This window comes from Loxodonta africana, chromosome 1 (assembly GCF_030014295.1).
Source record: "Loxodonta africana isolate mLoxAfr1 chromosome 1, mLoxAfr1.hap2, whole genome shotgun sequence".
Classification (NCBI taxonomy): Eukaryota; Metazoa; Chordata; class Mammalia; order Proboscidea; family Elephantidae; genus Loxodonta; species Loxodonta africana.
The window spans coordinates 69,387,114-69,403,105 of record NC_087342.1 but is presented as its reverse complement, the minus strand read 5'-3'; the positions used below and the strand labels follow the sequence as shown (position 1 = coordinate 69,403,105).

The 15,992-nt window shown below is 39.3% G+C and overlaps 1 protein-coding gene across 2 annotated transcripts in view; it reads left to right on the top strand.

Moving 5' to 3' along the window:
* KIAA0319 (KIAA0319 ortholog) overlaps positions 1-15,992 on the top strand; it is an 86,072-nt gene that overhangs the window by 26,740 nt on the left and 43,340 nt on the right. For both annotated transcript variants that reach the window (XM_064281415.1, XM_064281410.1), the window contains exon 7: positions 3,709-3,841. In XM_064281415.1, coding sequence (XP_064137485.1) covers positions 3,709-3,841 — 133 coding nt within the window. The remainder of the gene's footprint in view (positions 1-3,708; positions 3,842-15,992) is intronic.

The following is a 15,992-nucleotide window of genomic DNA, read 5'->3' as shown; positions in this document are numbered from 1 at the left end:
AAGACTGAGAGAACCTATAGGCTAATATATATATATGTTATATATATATTATAATATATGTGTATATGTAATATATGCACATATATTATAATACATTATACATATTATGTATATATGTAATATATATATGTAATATATACACATATAATATATTATACATAATATATTATACATATATTAGCCTGTAGGTTCTCTCAGCCTTAACGCATAACTCCCATTAAACACTAATAGTATTTAGTTTTATATATGTATGTATATAACATGTATATAACATACTGATAGATGACCGTCTCCTTCTTTAGTTTTATATCTTAAAGTTCTTACATGTTATTTCTTTCATCACAACCTCTCTGCCCTGTGCTCTCTTTCCCTTCTGTTTTGCCTCATTTGCCTATGAAAAAATTATTTGGGGCCCAGCTATTTGTTTTGGAATTAAAGTGGTTATTAAAGTATCTACCTTTGAGGTCGTATATATGATTAACAGTTGAGAAATCACTTTTAATAAATCTCAGAAGGGTAACCTTCAGTGACAGTAGGTGGTGGTTTGTTTAATTTAATTCAGAGTTCATTTGACCTTCTATTAGCATACATGGGGAGTGGGCCCCAGTGTAACGACAGGTGCCCATGCAAGTGAAGATAGATTGAAAACATATCCTGTGTTTGATTTTGTTCAACAATATCAGTGTAACTTAACTGGTAATTACATTTTATGTGCTGTTATGGATTCAATTGTGTCCCCCAAAAGTATGTATTGTAAATCCTAACCTCTATAGGATCACTGTGAGTCAGAAGCGACTCAGCACAATGGGTTTGGTTTGCGTTTCGGATGCCTGTGGTTATAATCCCATCTAGAAACAAGTTGTCTTTGTTGTGTTAATGAGACAGGATTACTTTAGGGTGTATTTTGAATCAGTTCCTTTGAGATATAAAAGAGATTAAACAAACAAGCGAGCAAGCAGAGATGGGAGAAGATAGATGCCAGGCCACATGGAGATCTCCAAGGAATCAGGAAACAAGCTGAAGAGACAAAGGCCTTCCCCTAGAGCTGACAGAGGGAGAGAGCCTTCCCCCAAAACCAGCACCCTGAATTTGGACTTCTAGCCTCCTAAACATTGAGAAAATAGATTTCTGTTTGTTAAAGCCAATCATTTGTGGTATTTCTGTTACGGCAGAACTAGATAAGACAGAATTTGGTACTGGCACAGTGGGGTGCTCCTCTAACAGATACCTAAAATGTGGAAGTGGTTTTCAAATTGGGTAATGGGTAGATGTTGGAAGAGTTTTAAGGTACCTAATAGTAAAAACCGTAGATTGCCTTGAGGAGACTGTTGGTAGAATTATGGATGTCAAAGACAGTTTTGATGAGGGCTCAGAAGAAAGTGAGGAGAGCTATAGAGAAAGTCTCTATCATCTTAGAGAATACATTTGGCACCAGCAACAGAATGTTGCTAGAAATGTGGATTTAAATGTGCTTCTGGAGAGGCTTTAAAAGAAAATGATGAAACATATGATTGGATAATGGAGGAAGGGCAATGCTTTTTATGCAGTGGCAGAGAACTTGTCTGAATTACGTTCAAATGTTTGTTGAAAGGTAGAACTTGTGATAAACTTGGGTATCTGGCCGATAAGATTTCTAAGCAAGATTTTAAAGGAGATCATGGTTTCTCTTTGTTGCTTATAGTAAAATGCAGTAAAATGAGGAGAGAGATGGACTTAAAAATGAACTGTGCAACGTGAAAACAAAACTTAAAGATTTGGAAAATTCTGTAGTACAAACTAAGGACACATGTCCTAGAATGTTCACCAGGGATGTGGCTACACAATTTCTTGTTCAAGAAATTAAGCCTGTGATTGATGGATCTAACCAGCTACCACGGCAGAAAAACCCATCAGGTTAGACTGAAGGGGACAGGAAAGAACGAAAGGAAAGAATGCCATCTGCTTCTTGGTATTCTACAGGCGGGAAACAGGCCAAAGGAGGTACATCTGATGACCTCCAAGAAAAGAAAAGCACCTTCCCTGGAGCAGCTCGGAGATCAACAGAACTGTTGGAAGAAGCACTGGTAGCAAGACATTCTCGGTTTCAAAGGGTGGGGCCCTGGTCTCTTGGATCTCAAAGGGTGTGGCCACACCCTCCTGGGTTTCAAAGAGTTGGATCTTTGCCAACTCAGATCTGACATATGGGGCTGCCTTTAAGGTGTGCCAGGGATATGGGGCTGCTACCCAAAGCTGAGGAGGTGGGGCTGCCATGCTCAAGAGGCAGAAGAACAGGGCCTATTGAGGCTGAGGGGGTGAGGTCTACACTCAGATGGACTAGAAGAATGGAGCCACCTAAAAGCTGAGGGATCAGAGGGAGCAGAAATACCACATCCACCTGTATTTCTGTTATACCAGCACTAAATAACTAAGACATGTGCATTTAATCACAAAGCTAATACCAAATTATGTAGAGTGAAGAATAGCTGCCTTGGTTGTTAGAACAAGAGCACTTATTAGCCATTAATGCTGCTCCACTTTGCAGGCTTGCAGATGTACAGAAATCACATTGACATACTGTTTGCAGCTATTCAAATATAATATAGATGCCCACATTTCTTCCTTAATGATATGAAAATAAAGCATATTTTAAATGAAAATATTTGCATGAGAAAATGCATCATGTTTTGATTCCTCTAATTAGGCTTAGTTACATGAACCTGTTCTTTCCTTAAATGAATTAGATGAAACTGGCCTTCTCCCAGGTCTAATTTTCTGTGATTCTACATGGCACATTTTGTTTACTCTCTTTTGAAGTAGAAATGAGAATTTTTTATAGAGGTGTACTACCTTTCTCTGGATTTACACATTAATAATTAAAGTAGCAAAAGGGGTTTTGTAAATTATAGATAAGTATTGCTTAAGTCTTTTATGAATGTATCAGTTCAGAAACCCACTTAAAATGATCATTTGGATAATATGCTGTAGTAAAGTGAGGTTTAAAAGTAGCATTTCAATGTGCTACACTTCACTGACTCCTATTTTTTTAAAAAGCGATAGTGTCTGTCACTACACTTCTTAAATACTCGACTGAGTGATGGAAATCCAAGAAGGAGGAGGAAAAATCGTTCTGTCTTAGTTGTCTAGTGCTGCCATAACAGAAATGCCACAAGTAGGTGGCTTTAACAAAGAAATTTATTACCTCACAGTAAAGTAGGCAAAAAGTCCAAATTCAAGGCATCGGCTCCAGGGGAAGGCTTTCCCTGTCGGCTCTAGAAGAAGGTCCTAGTCCTCAGTCTTCCCCTGGTCGAGGAGCTTCCCCTGGTCCAAAGGATGCTCTCTGCACCTGATGCTGCTTTCTTGGTGGTATGAGGTCCCCAACTCTGTGCTAGCTTCTCTTTCATCTCTTGAGACATAAAAGATGGTGCAGGTCACACCCCAGGGAAACTCCCTTTATATTGGATCAGGGAGGTGACCTGGGTAAGGGTGGTGTTACAATCCCACCCTAATCCTTTTAACCACAGGCGAAGATTATGATTTAGAACACATAGGAAAATCACAGAATGCAGGACAACCACACATAGCCTAACCAAGCTGATACATTTTTTGCGGGACATAATTTGATCCATGACACCTCCCTCTGATACATATGTGACAATATAAACTAGACAACTCAAGTTTTACTATTCTTGCATCTCATTTTGATTTTTGTTTATTTTTAAATCTTTCTAGAAAGTACAGATGATACTAAAATAGTGAGTTACCACTGGGAAGAAATTAACGGGCCCTTCAGAGAAGAGAAGACATCAGTTGATTCCCCCGTCTTACACTTGTCTGACCTTGTTCCCGGTAACTATACTTTCAGGCAAGTGGACTCCCCTGCTTTCTTGTGCTTCCTACTACTCATGTTTTGACAGTTTCCTTTAATTAAGCCTGTATAACATTTTGATCAAAAGCAAGGCAGATTCAGTTTCTTTGGGGGTTTTGGTTGGCAGCCATTTTAGACATTGATGTCCTCATCAATTAATATGAATTATAAGTGCCCGTTTGTTGGAAACGTTTGATTTTGGTTGCCGGAAATAGTATAGGGATGACATCCTGTTCTGTCGAGTTATGTAAAAGAACATTTGTATCTTCAGAGTCAAAGTGAGGCAGAGTTAGATGGATGATTATGTTTCTTCATTTTTTTCTTTCTTTTTACAACTCTTTTAGGTGTAATCGATGTATAATAAGCTACACATATTTAAAGTATAAAATTTGATGAGTTTTGACATCACTCTAGAAGTTTCCTTATGCCCCTTTATAATCTATCGCTTCCTCCACTTCCATCCCGAGGCACTCACTGTCCTGATTTCTGTCACTTTAACTTATTTTGCATTTTTACAATTTTATGTAAATGGAATTTTACTTCTTTTTATACTCCTTTTTCCCTGGCTGCTTTTACTCAGACTTTTATTTATTTATTTAATTTTTTAATTAACTTTTATTGAGCTTCAAGTGAACGTTTACAAATCAAGTCAGACTGTCACATATAAGTTTATATACACCTTACTCCGTACTCCCACTTGCTCTCCCCCTAATGAGTCAGCCCTTCCAGTCTCTCCTTTCCGGACAATTTTGCCAGCTTCCAGTTCACTCTATCCTCCCATCCCCCTCCAAACAGGAGATGCCAACACAGTCTCAAGTGTCCACCTGATACAAGTAGCTCACTCTTCATCAGCATCTCTCTCCTACCCACCGTCCAGTCCCTTTCATGTCTGATGAGTTGTCTTCGGGAATAGTTCCTGTCTTGTGCCAACAGAAGGTTTGGGGACCATGACCGCCGGGATTCCTCTAGTCTCAGTCAGACCATTAAGTCTGGTCTTTTTATGAGAATTTGGGGTCTGCATCCCACTGATCTCCTGCTCCCTCAGGGGTTCTCTGTTGTGCTCCCTGTCAGGGCAGTCATCGATTGTGGCCAGGCACCAACTAGTTCTTCTGGTCTCAGGATGATGTAGGTCTCTGGTTCATGTGGCCCTTTCTGTCTCTTGGGCTCATAGTTATCCTGTGACCTTGGTGTTCTTCATTGTCCTTTGCTCCAGGTGGGTTGAGACCAACTGATGCATCTTAGATGGCCGCTTGTTAACATTTAAGACCCCAGATGCCACATTTCAAAGTGGGATGCAGAATGTTTTCATAATAGAATTATTTTGCCAATTGACTTAGAAGTCCCCTTAAACCATGGTCTGCAAACCCCCGCCATTGCTCCGCTGACCTTTGAAGCATTCAGTTTATCCCAGAAACTTCTTTGCTTTTGGTCCAGTCCAGTTGAGCTGACCTTCCGTGTATTGAGTATTGTCCTTCCCTTCACCTAAAGTAGTTCTTATCTACTAACTAATCAGTAAATAACCCTCTCCCACCCTCCCTCCCTCCTCCTCTCGTAACCACAAAAGTATGTGTTCTTCTCAGTTTATACTATTTCTCAAGATCTTATAATAGTGGTCTTATACAATATTTGTCCTTTTGCCTCTGACTAATTTCACTCAGCATAATGCCTTCCAGGTTCCTCCATGTTATGAAATGTTTTACAGATTCGTCACTGTTCTTGATCGATGCGTAGTATTCCATTGTGTGAATATACCACAATTTATTTAACCATTCATCCGTTGATGGACACCTTGGTTGCTTCCAGCTTTTTGCTATTGTAAGCAGAGCTGCAATAAACATGGGTGTGCATATATCTGTTTGTGTAAAGGCTCTTATTTCTCTAGGGTATATTCCAAGGAGTGGGGTTTCTGGGTTGTATGGTAGTTCTATTTCTAACTGTTTAAGATAACGCCAGATAAATTTCTAAAGTGGTTGTACCATTTTACATTCCCACCAGCAGTGTATAAGAGTTCCAATCTCTCCACAGCCTCTCCAGCATTTATTATTTTGTGTTTTTTGGATTAATGCCAGCCTTGTTGGAGTGAGATGGAATCTCATTGTAGTTTTAATTTGCATTTCTCTAATGGCTCATGATCGAGAGCATTTTCTCATGTATCTATTAGCTGCCTGAATATCTTCTTTAGTGAAGTGTGTGTTCATATCCTTTGCCTACTTCTTGATTGGGTTGTTTGTCTTTTTGTGGTTGAGTTTTGACAGAATCATATAGATTTTAGAGATCAGGCGCTGGTCGGAGATGTCATAGCTGAAAATTCTTTCCCAGTCTGTAGGTGGTCTTTTTACTCTTTTGGTGAAGTCTTTAGATGAGCATAGGTGTTTGATTTTTAGGAGCTCCCAGTTATCGGGTTTCTCTTTGTCATTTTTGGTAATGTTTTGTATTCTGTTTATGCCTTGTATTAGGGCTCCTAAGGTTGTCTCTATTTTTTCTTCCATGATCTTTATCGTTTTAGTCTTTATGTTTAGGTCTTTGATCCACTTGGAGTTAGTTTTTGTGCATGGTGTGAGGTATGGGTCCTGTTTCATTTTTGTGCAAATGGATATCCAGTTATGCCAGCACCATTTGTTAAAAAGACTATCTTTTCCCCAATTAACTGACACTGGGCCTTTGTCAAATATCAGCTGCTCATATGTGGATGGATTTATATCTGGGTTCTCAATTCTGTTCCACTGGTCTATGTGTCTGTTGTTGTACCAGTACCAGGCTGTTTTGACTACTGTGGCTGTATAATAGGTTCTGAAGTCAGGTAGAGTGAGGCCTCCCACTTTCTTCTTCTTTTTCAGTAATGCTTTGCTTATCCGGGGCTTCTTTCCCTTTCATATGAAGTTGGTGATTTGTTTCTCTATCCCCTTAAAAAATGACATTGGAATTTGGATCGGAAGTGCATTGTATGTATAGATGGCTTTTGGTAGAATAGACATTTTTACTATGTTAAGTCTTCCTATCCATGAGCAAGGTATGTTTTTCCACTTAAGTATGTCCTTTTTAATTTCTTATAGTAGAGCTTTGTAGTTTTCTTTGTATAGGTCTTTTACATCCTTGGTAAGATTTATTCCTAAGTATTTTATCTTCTTGGGGGCTACTGTGAATGGTATTGATTTGGTTATTTCCTCTTCGATGTTCTTTTTGTTGATGTAGAGGAATCCAAGTGATTTTTGTATGTTTATCATATAACCTGAGACTCTGCCAAACTCTTCTACTAGTTTCAGTAGTTTTCTGGAGGATTCCTTGGGGTTTTCTGTGTATAAGATCATGTCATCTGCAAATAGAGATAATTTTACTTCCTCTTTGCCAATCCGTATGCCCTTTATTTCTTTGTCTAGCCTAATTGCTCTGGCTAGGACCTCTAGCACAATGTTGAATAAGAGCGGTGATAAAGGGCATCCTTGTCTGGTTCCCCTTCTCAAGGGAAATGCTTTCAGGCTCTCTCCATTTAGAGTGATGTTGGCTGTTGGCTTTGCATAGATGCCCTTTATTATGTTGAGGAATTTTCCTTCAATTCCTATTTTGGTGAGAGTTTTTATCATAAATGGGTGTTGGACTTTGTCAAATGCCTTTTCTGCATCAATTGATAAGATCATGTGGTTTTCGTCTTTTGTTTTATTTATATGGTGGATTACATTAATGGTTTTTCTAATATTAAACCAGCCTTGCATACCTGGTATAAATCCCACTTGGTCGTGGTGAATTATTTTTTTGATATGTTGTTGAATTCTATTGGCTAGAATTTTGTTGAGGATTTTTGCATCTATGTTCATGAGGGATATAGGTCTGTAATTTTCTTTTTTTGTGGTGTCTTTACCTGGTTTTGGTATCAGGGAGATGGTGGCTTCATAGAATGAGTTGGGTAGTATTCCGTCATTTTCTATATTTTGAAATACCTTGAGCAGTAGTGGTGTTATCTCTTCTCTGAAAGTTTGGTAGAACTCTGCAGTATAGCCATCCGGGCCAGGGCTTTTTTTTGTTGGGAGTTTTTTGATTACCGTTCAATCTCTTTTTTTGTTATGGGTCTATTTAGTTGTTCTACTTCTGATTGTGTTAGTTTAGGTAGGTAGTGTTTTTCCAGGAATTCATCCATTTCTTCTAGGTTTTCAAATTTGTTAGCGTACAATTTTTCGTAATAATCTGATATGATTCTTTTAATTTCAGTTGGGTCTGTTGTGATGTGGCCCTTCTCGTTTCTTATTCAGGTTATTTGTTTCCTTTCCTGTATTTCTTTAGTCAGTCTAGCCAATGGTTTATCGATTTTGTGAATTTTTTCAAAGAACCAGCTTTTGGCTTTGTTAATTCTTTCAATTGTTTTTCTGTTCTCTAATTCATTTAGTTCAGCTCTGATTTTTATTATTTGTTTTTTTCTGGTGCCTGATGGATTCTTTTGTTGCTCACTTTCTATTTGTTCAAGTTGTAGGGACAGTTCTCTGATTTTGGCTCTTTCTTCTTTTTGTATGTGTGCATTTATCGATATAAATTGGCCTCTGAGCACTGCTTTTGCTGTGTCCCAGACGTTTTGATAGGAAGTATTTTCATTCTCGTTGCATTCTATGAATTTCCTTATTCCCTCCTTGATGTCTTCTGTAACCCAGTCTTTTTTCAGGAGGATATTGTTCAGTTTCCAAGTATTTGATTTCTTTTCCCTAGTTTTTCTGTTATTGATTTCTACTTTTATTGCCTTGTGGTCTGAGAGGATGCTTTGTAGTATTTCGATGTTTTGGATTCTGCAAAGGTTTGTTTTCTGACCTAATATGTGGTCTATTCTAGAGAATGTTCCATGTGCACTAGAAAAAAAAGTATACTTTGCAGCTGTTGGGTGGAGAGTTCTGTATAAGTCAATGAGGTCAAGTTGGTTGATTGTTCTAATTAGGCCTTCCGTGTCTCTATTGAGCTTACTGGATGTCCTGTCCTTCTCCAAAAGTGGTGTGTTGAAGTCTCCTACTATAATTGTGGAGGTGTCTATCTCACTTTTCAGTTCTGTTAAAATTTGATTTATGTATCTTGCAGCCCTGTCATTGGGTGCATAAATATTTAATATGGTTATATCTTCCTGATCAATTGTCCCTTTTATCATTATATAGTGTCCTTCTTTATCCTTTGTGCTGGATTTAAGTTTAAAGTCTATTTTGTCAGAAATTAATATTGCAATTCTTTTTTTCCTTATTGTTTGCTTGATATATTTTTTTCCATCCTTTGAGTTTTAGTTTGTTTGTGTCTCTAAGTCTAAGGTGTGTCTCTTGTAGGCAGCATATAGATGGATTGTGTTTCTTTATCCAGTCCGAGACTCTCTGTCTCTTTATTGGTGCATTTAGTCCATTTACATTCAGCGTAATTATAGATAAGTAAGTGTTTAGTGTTGTCATTTTGATGCCTTTTTATGTGTGTTGTTGACAATTTCATTTTTGCACTTACTTTTTTGTGCTGAGACTTTTTTCTTTGTAAATTGTGAGATCCTCATTTTCATAGTATTTGACTTTATGTTTGTTGAGTCGTTACGTTTTTCTTGGTTTTTATTTTGAGTTACGGAGTTGTTATACCTCTTTGTGGTTACCTTAATATTTACCCCTATTTTTCTAAGTGAAAACCTAACTTGTATTGTCCTATATCGCCTTGTATCCCTCTCCATATGGCAGTTCTATGCCTTCTGTATTTAGACCCTCTTTTTGATTACTGTGATCTTTTACATATTGACTTCAATGATTCCATTTTGAGCGTTTTTTTCTTTTTAAAATTAATTTTAATTTGTTTTTGTGATTTCCCTATTTGAGCTGATATCAGGATGTTCAGTTCTGTGACCTTGTGTTGTGCTGGTATCTGATATTATTGGTTTGCTGACCAAACAATTTCCTTTAGTATTTCTTGTAGCTTTGGTTTGGTTTTTGCAAATTCTCTAAGCTTGTGTTTATCTGTAAATATCTTAATTTCACCTTCATATTTGAGAGAGAGTTTTGCTGGATATATGATCCTTGGCTGGCAGTTTTTCTCCTTCAGTGCTCTGTATATGTCATCCCATTGCCTTCTTGCCTACATGGTTTCTGCTGAGTAGTCTGAACTTATTGATTCTGCCTTGAAGGAGACCTTTCTTTTATCCCTGGCTGCTTTTAAAATTTTCTCTTTATCTTTGGTTTTGGCAAGTTTGATGATAAGGTGTCTTGGTGTTTTTCTTTTTGGATCAATCTTAAATGGGGTTCGATGAGCATCTTGGATGGATATCCTTTCATCTTTCGTGATGTCAGGGAAGTTTTCTGTCAGCAGATCTTCAACTATTTACTCTGTGTTTTCTGTCCTCCCTCCCTGTTCTGGGACTCCAGTCACACACAAGTTATCCTTCTTGATAGAGTCCCACATGATTCTTAGGGTTTCTTCATTTTTTTAAATTCTTTTATCTGATTTTTTTTCAGCTATGTTGGTGTTAATTCCCTGGTCCTCCAGATTTCCCAGTCTGCATTCTAATTGCTCGAGTCTGCTCCTCTGACTTCCTATTGCGTTGTCTAATTCTGTAATTTTATTGTTAATCTTTTGGATTTCTGAATGCTCTCTATGGATTCTTGCAACTTATTAATTTTTCCACTATGTTCTTGAATAATCTTTTTGAGTTCTTCAACTGTTTTATCAGTGTGTTCCTTGGCTTTTTCTGCAGTTTGCCTTATTTCATTTCTGAGGTCATCCCTGATGTCTTGAAGCATTCTGTAAATTAGTTTTTTATGTTCTGTATCTGATAATTCCAGGACTGTATCTTCATTTGGGAAAGATTTTGATTCTTTTGTTTGGGGGGTTGTAGAAGGTGTCATGGTCTGCTTCTTTATGTGGTTTGATATCGACTGCTGTCTCCGAGCCATCACTAAGATTTTTTTTTTTTTTTTTTTCTAGTGCAGTAGTGATTTATTCTATATTTGCTCACTGAGTCTTATCTTGTTTTGTTTTCTTTCAATATACGTGGATGGGCTACTAGATTGTGGTGTCTTGTTTGTTATAGCCCTTGACTTACTTATGACCTATTACCAGCTGGTTTGTGCTGTTGCCAGATATATATGCCTGAGTCTATTCAGTATTCTTGAGTAGAATCTGATTTTGGGTCATCAAGTGTGTGCTGCACCCTAACACCTATCCACCTCGAGAAGTAGTGGTGATAGTTGTGTGCACCAGATTCTACTAGCAGCTGGGGTTCACACTTCAGGGGGGGCAGGATGCTGACAGGCTTCCCCCAAGTGCCAGTGAGGTAGGTGTGTCTCTATTCCTATAGCACCTTGGTGGAGGGCTCTGCAGCTGTACCTTAGGCCCCCAATGCAAGTACCTCTACTGATTGGTAGGTGTCACCCTCCTTAGACCCCTAAGGCAAGAGGCTAGGTGGTCTGGGGGGAGCTTCAGCCCTCAGTTCCCTGTTGTGGGTCAGTGAGGGCTCTGTTGAATAAGCAGAGATATCAGACCTGGGAATCTTGTTTTTCCAGTAAATCCCCTAAAAAAAAATGCAGTCAGATCCCTATCAGAACTGTCTTTGCATTATAACGGCCACCTTGTTCCCTGTAAGGATGAAAGCCCAAGATTTGGATCATATATGCTTGGCTGGAGCTCGTTCTGTGTTTTTAGTCCAATTAGGGAAGGATTTTTGGTCCCTGGGTTTTTTTGTGGTTGCTTCTCTCTGGCCAGAAGAATGGGTTAGGAAAAGACCAAAAAAAAAAAAGGGAAAAGCAAAGCCGCAGAGCCGGAGCCATTCTCCCTCTGGCTGAGGAAATTCCAATGTTAATGAAGCCACCTGGGAAGGGGAGGGGAGGGTTCAGAAAAACAGGAGAGAGGAGCACTCCGGAATATAGCCAAAGTTGCTTATCTTGCTTGGAATGACTATTTTATCTGAGATTTCCGAGGGGCATGTCGCCTATGTGTGCTGGCTGTGTGGAGATTGTCCCCGAGGGTCTGGCCCGCTGAAGCCGCGGTCAGATCCTCCGCTGCCAGTCCAAAGCTCAGCGTCAAGGTTCCCCTGCTGGGGCACTGCACTGCCGGCTCCAAAATCAGTCGCTGCCTCCTGGGGGCTTCTCGTCCTGCCAGCCGCGTCGCTGTGCCGCCTCCGTGGACCGCCTGGACCCCCTCCCGGGGTTAGTTCAGGGGAGTAGGGCTGCACCTCGTGTTTGCGCCATCACAAGATGTTGTGTTCAGCTCCCCTGCGCCCAGTCCAAACCTGGCGCCAAGGTTCCCCGGCTGGGACGCTGCACTCCCGGCTCCAAAACCAGTCGCTGCCTCCCAGGGGCTTCTCGTCCTGCCAGCCGCGTCGCCACACTGCCCGCGCGGACCGGCTGGGCCCCCTCCCGGGGTCAGTTCAGGGGGGTAGGGCTGCGCCCCATGTTTGCGCAGTCACAAGATGTTGTGGTCAGCTCCCCTGCGCCCAGTCCTAAGCCCGGCGCCGAGGTTACCTGACTGGGACGCTGGCTCCAATCTCCGAAAACAGTCGCTGCTTCCCTGTAGTTGTTCGTTCTCCATCTCTGTCAGTCAGGTCAACTCTTTAAATCTGTGTTTGTTGTTCAGGGTTCGTAGATTGTCATGTATGTGATCGATTCACTTGTTTTTCCGAGTCTTTGTTGCAAGAGGGATCCGAGGTAGCGTCTACCTAGTCAGCCCTCTTGGCCCCACGATGTACTCAGACTTTTTATATATTGTTGGATTCAATTTGATTTTTGCCTGTATATTCACAACAAATATTGGTCTATAATTTTCTCTTTTTTTGCAATGTCTTTGCCAGGTTTTGGTATGAGCATTGTGGAGGCCCAATAGAACAAGTTGGGTAGTGAACCATACTCCTCTGTTTTCTAAAAATGCTTGTGTATAACTAGTGTTAGTTCTTCCTTGAATGTTTGATAGAATTCACTAGTAAAATCATCTGGGCCTGGAATTTTCTTTTTGAGAAGGTTTTTGACAGCACATTCATTCAATTCTTTAACAGATTTTCTTGTTGTTGGTTGTCATCAAGTTAATTCTGACTCACAGAGAGCCCATGTGTGCAGGGTACAGTTGCTGTATAGGGTTTTCAAGGGTGTGACCTTTCAGAAGCAGATTGCCAGGCCTCTCTCCCGAGGAGCCTCTGGGGGGGTTCTGACCTCCAACCTTTTGGCTAGTTGTTGAACAGTTAACATTTGTGCCACCCAGCCACCGTTAATAGGTGTAAGGCATTCAGACTTTCCGTTTCTTCTTGTATCAGTTTTGGTAAGTTGTTTTCAAGAAATCTGTCCATTTCATCTAAACTGTCAAATTTATTGGCGTAAAGTGGTTCATGGTATCTTCATATTATCCTCTTAACATCTATAGGATCTGTGCTTATAGGCCCTTTTTCATTCCCAATATTGGTGATTTGTGTCTCTCTCTCTCTTGCTTTTGATGAGCCTAGTTAAGGGTTTGTTATATTTGTTCATCTTTTCAAAGAACCTTCAAGTAGAGCTATGTTAATTTTCTTTTGATCTATTTTCTAATTTGTTGATTTTGGTTTTTTATTATTTTCTTCCTTCTATTTATGTTGGATTTACTTTGCTCTCCTTTTTTTAAAAACTTTTTTTTTTTTTTGGGTAGAATCTTAAGTCATTTGCATTAGATCTTTCTTCTGTTAGTATATAAGCTTTTAAAGGTATAATTTTCCTCTAAGTATTGCTTAGCTGCATACCGCATGTTGTGTTTTTTTAAGGTCTCATATACTCCTTTAAGAGTCTGATGATTTCAGAGAAAGAGTCCATATATACATATGTTCGTGGACCCTCTGAAGCCTCTCCTGATTAAGAAACCCTCAAGAATCTGACTGAATTTATCTTTAACTAAAAGATGCACAGAGATGCTCTAGAGCATCTCAGATGTACACATGGTTGTAAAAGCTTCTGTTTTGCTTTATTTGAAATCTCAGCTTAAGTAATTTACCTCACTTGCAAGCTTATTTTATTATTAAGAGTGGATACCTTGGACAGCCTCATCTATCCTGAGACCAGAAGAACTAGATTGTGCCCAGCTACCACTACTGACCATTTTAATCAGGGCCAGAATAGATAGATGGACCCTGATGGAATGGGAGAAAAATATGGAACAGAACCTCAAGTTCTTTAAAAAACAAAATGAAAGTAGACTTACTGAGCTGGTTGAGACTGGAGGCATCTCTGAGACTATTGCCCTGAGATACCCATCAAACCAGTAGGGAAACTAGCCTCCGAGGTCACCTTGTAGCTAAATAACAGATTGGCTTACAAGATAATGAATATCACCCATAAGTACTGTGCTCCCTTAAAAAATCACCTATATGAGACCAAATGGTGAACAATTACTTTAAAACAAATATGAGAATGTAAGGGGGCAGGGAAACTAGATTAATGGAAATGGAACAACCAGAATGGAAATAATGAGAATGTTCATGCATTGGGAGGAATGTATGCAACGTTGAATTGTGTAGAAACTGCTGTGTAAACCTTCACCGGAAACACAATAAAATATTAGTTTTTAAAAAAAAGAGTAAATACCTTGAGAGCCACAGGCTCTGTGGAGGCCGATTAAGCAGCCATTGGTGCTTTCATTTTTTTTTTTAGTTTAGTTTTTTTTGTGTGTGTGTGTGTGTGTGTGTTTAGTTTACCACCTGGCAGAGACAGCTTAGCCTAGACAGACCATAGGTTTTCAAGAGACAGGTGACAACGCATGAGTTTAAAAAAACAGTATTTTTTCTTATAAGCGCAATGCATGTTTACCATTAAAGCAAAAGCAAAACAAAAAACAAAAAAAACAGGATACATATATAAGCAGAAAGAAGGAAATTAAATACCTCCCATAATTCCACCACCTAGAAATAACCACCCTAACAGTTTACTACTTACTATTATAGTCCTTTCTCTATACACACATAAACTTAAATTTTCTTTTTTAAAGAAAACTTGGATCAAAACATACAAGATGTTTTGCAAGCTACTTGTATGATTTCTTCTAAAATTTAAAAGTTTGGTCTTTCACATTTAAATTTTTATCTACAATGTATTGATTGTAGCTCATTAGTGGTGAAATCCAATTTAACTTATTTTTAACCGTATTGATAATTAGTTGTCCCAGTACAGATAACTTCGATATCTACTCTTTTCTTTCCCAATCTGCAATAGCACATCTCTCCTATACCAAGTTTTCATTTATGTATGGGTCTGCTTTCGGATTCCCTATTTATCATGAATAGTCCTGTGACTGAATATCAGCACCATCATATCTGATGCTGTGCTAATATACTGTAGTGTATTAGTTCAGCTCTGTTACTCAATGTTTGGGATTAATGTCCTTATACTTAAATTTGGGGGTACTGGTAAAATTTCTGGGTTAGAAAGCATGTATGTTTTTAAGGCATTTGATACATGTTGCCAAATTATTGTCTAGTTTTTATCTGAGAGTTTTGCCAAGGCTGACTTATGGGAACATTCTGATATAAAAGCCAGAGAGGATTAAAGAAAAGCTGTTATTAAAAGTATTTCTACTGCACTTTATTTATGGAGGTAAAATATACATAGAATGAAATGCCACTTTACAAGGTACTTTGGATTCACTCTTCACCCTCTGATTGAGGTGGGTTACTGTTGCTATCCCCATTTTACCAGGAAGACGTTCCCTTACGGGGTCAGCACGTGTCCTGACTCAGCCTAGTGAAGAGGGAAGAGCCGTAGGTGTTTGGTTTGCTCTCAGAGCCTGAATTGGAGTTTGGATCTTGGTTGGGTAGAGCATCTGGGATACTGTGAAAGGGAGCTCAAAGTACACAGGTGGTGCAATGGTTAAGCACTTGGCTGCTAACCAAAGGTTGGCAGTTCAAACCCATGCAGTGGCTCTGTGAGAGAAAGACCTGGTGATCTGCTCCTGTAAAGATTGTTGTTGTTGTTGTCAGGTGCTGCTGAGTTGGTTCCAACTCATAACAACCCCATATAACAGAACGAAACACTGCCTGGTCCTGTGCTATCCTCACAATTGTTGCTATATTTGAACCCATTGTTGCAGCCACTGTGTCAGTCCATCTCCTTGAGGGTCTTCCTCTTTTTTGAATGACCTTCTACTTTACCAAGCAAAATGTCCTTCTCCAGGGACTGGTCCTCCCTGATAACACATCCAAAGTACATGAGAC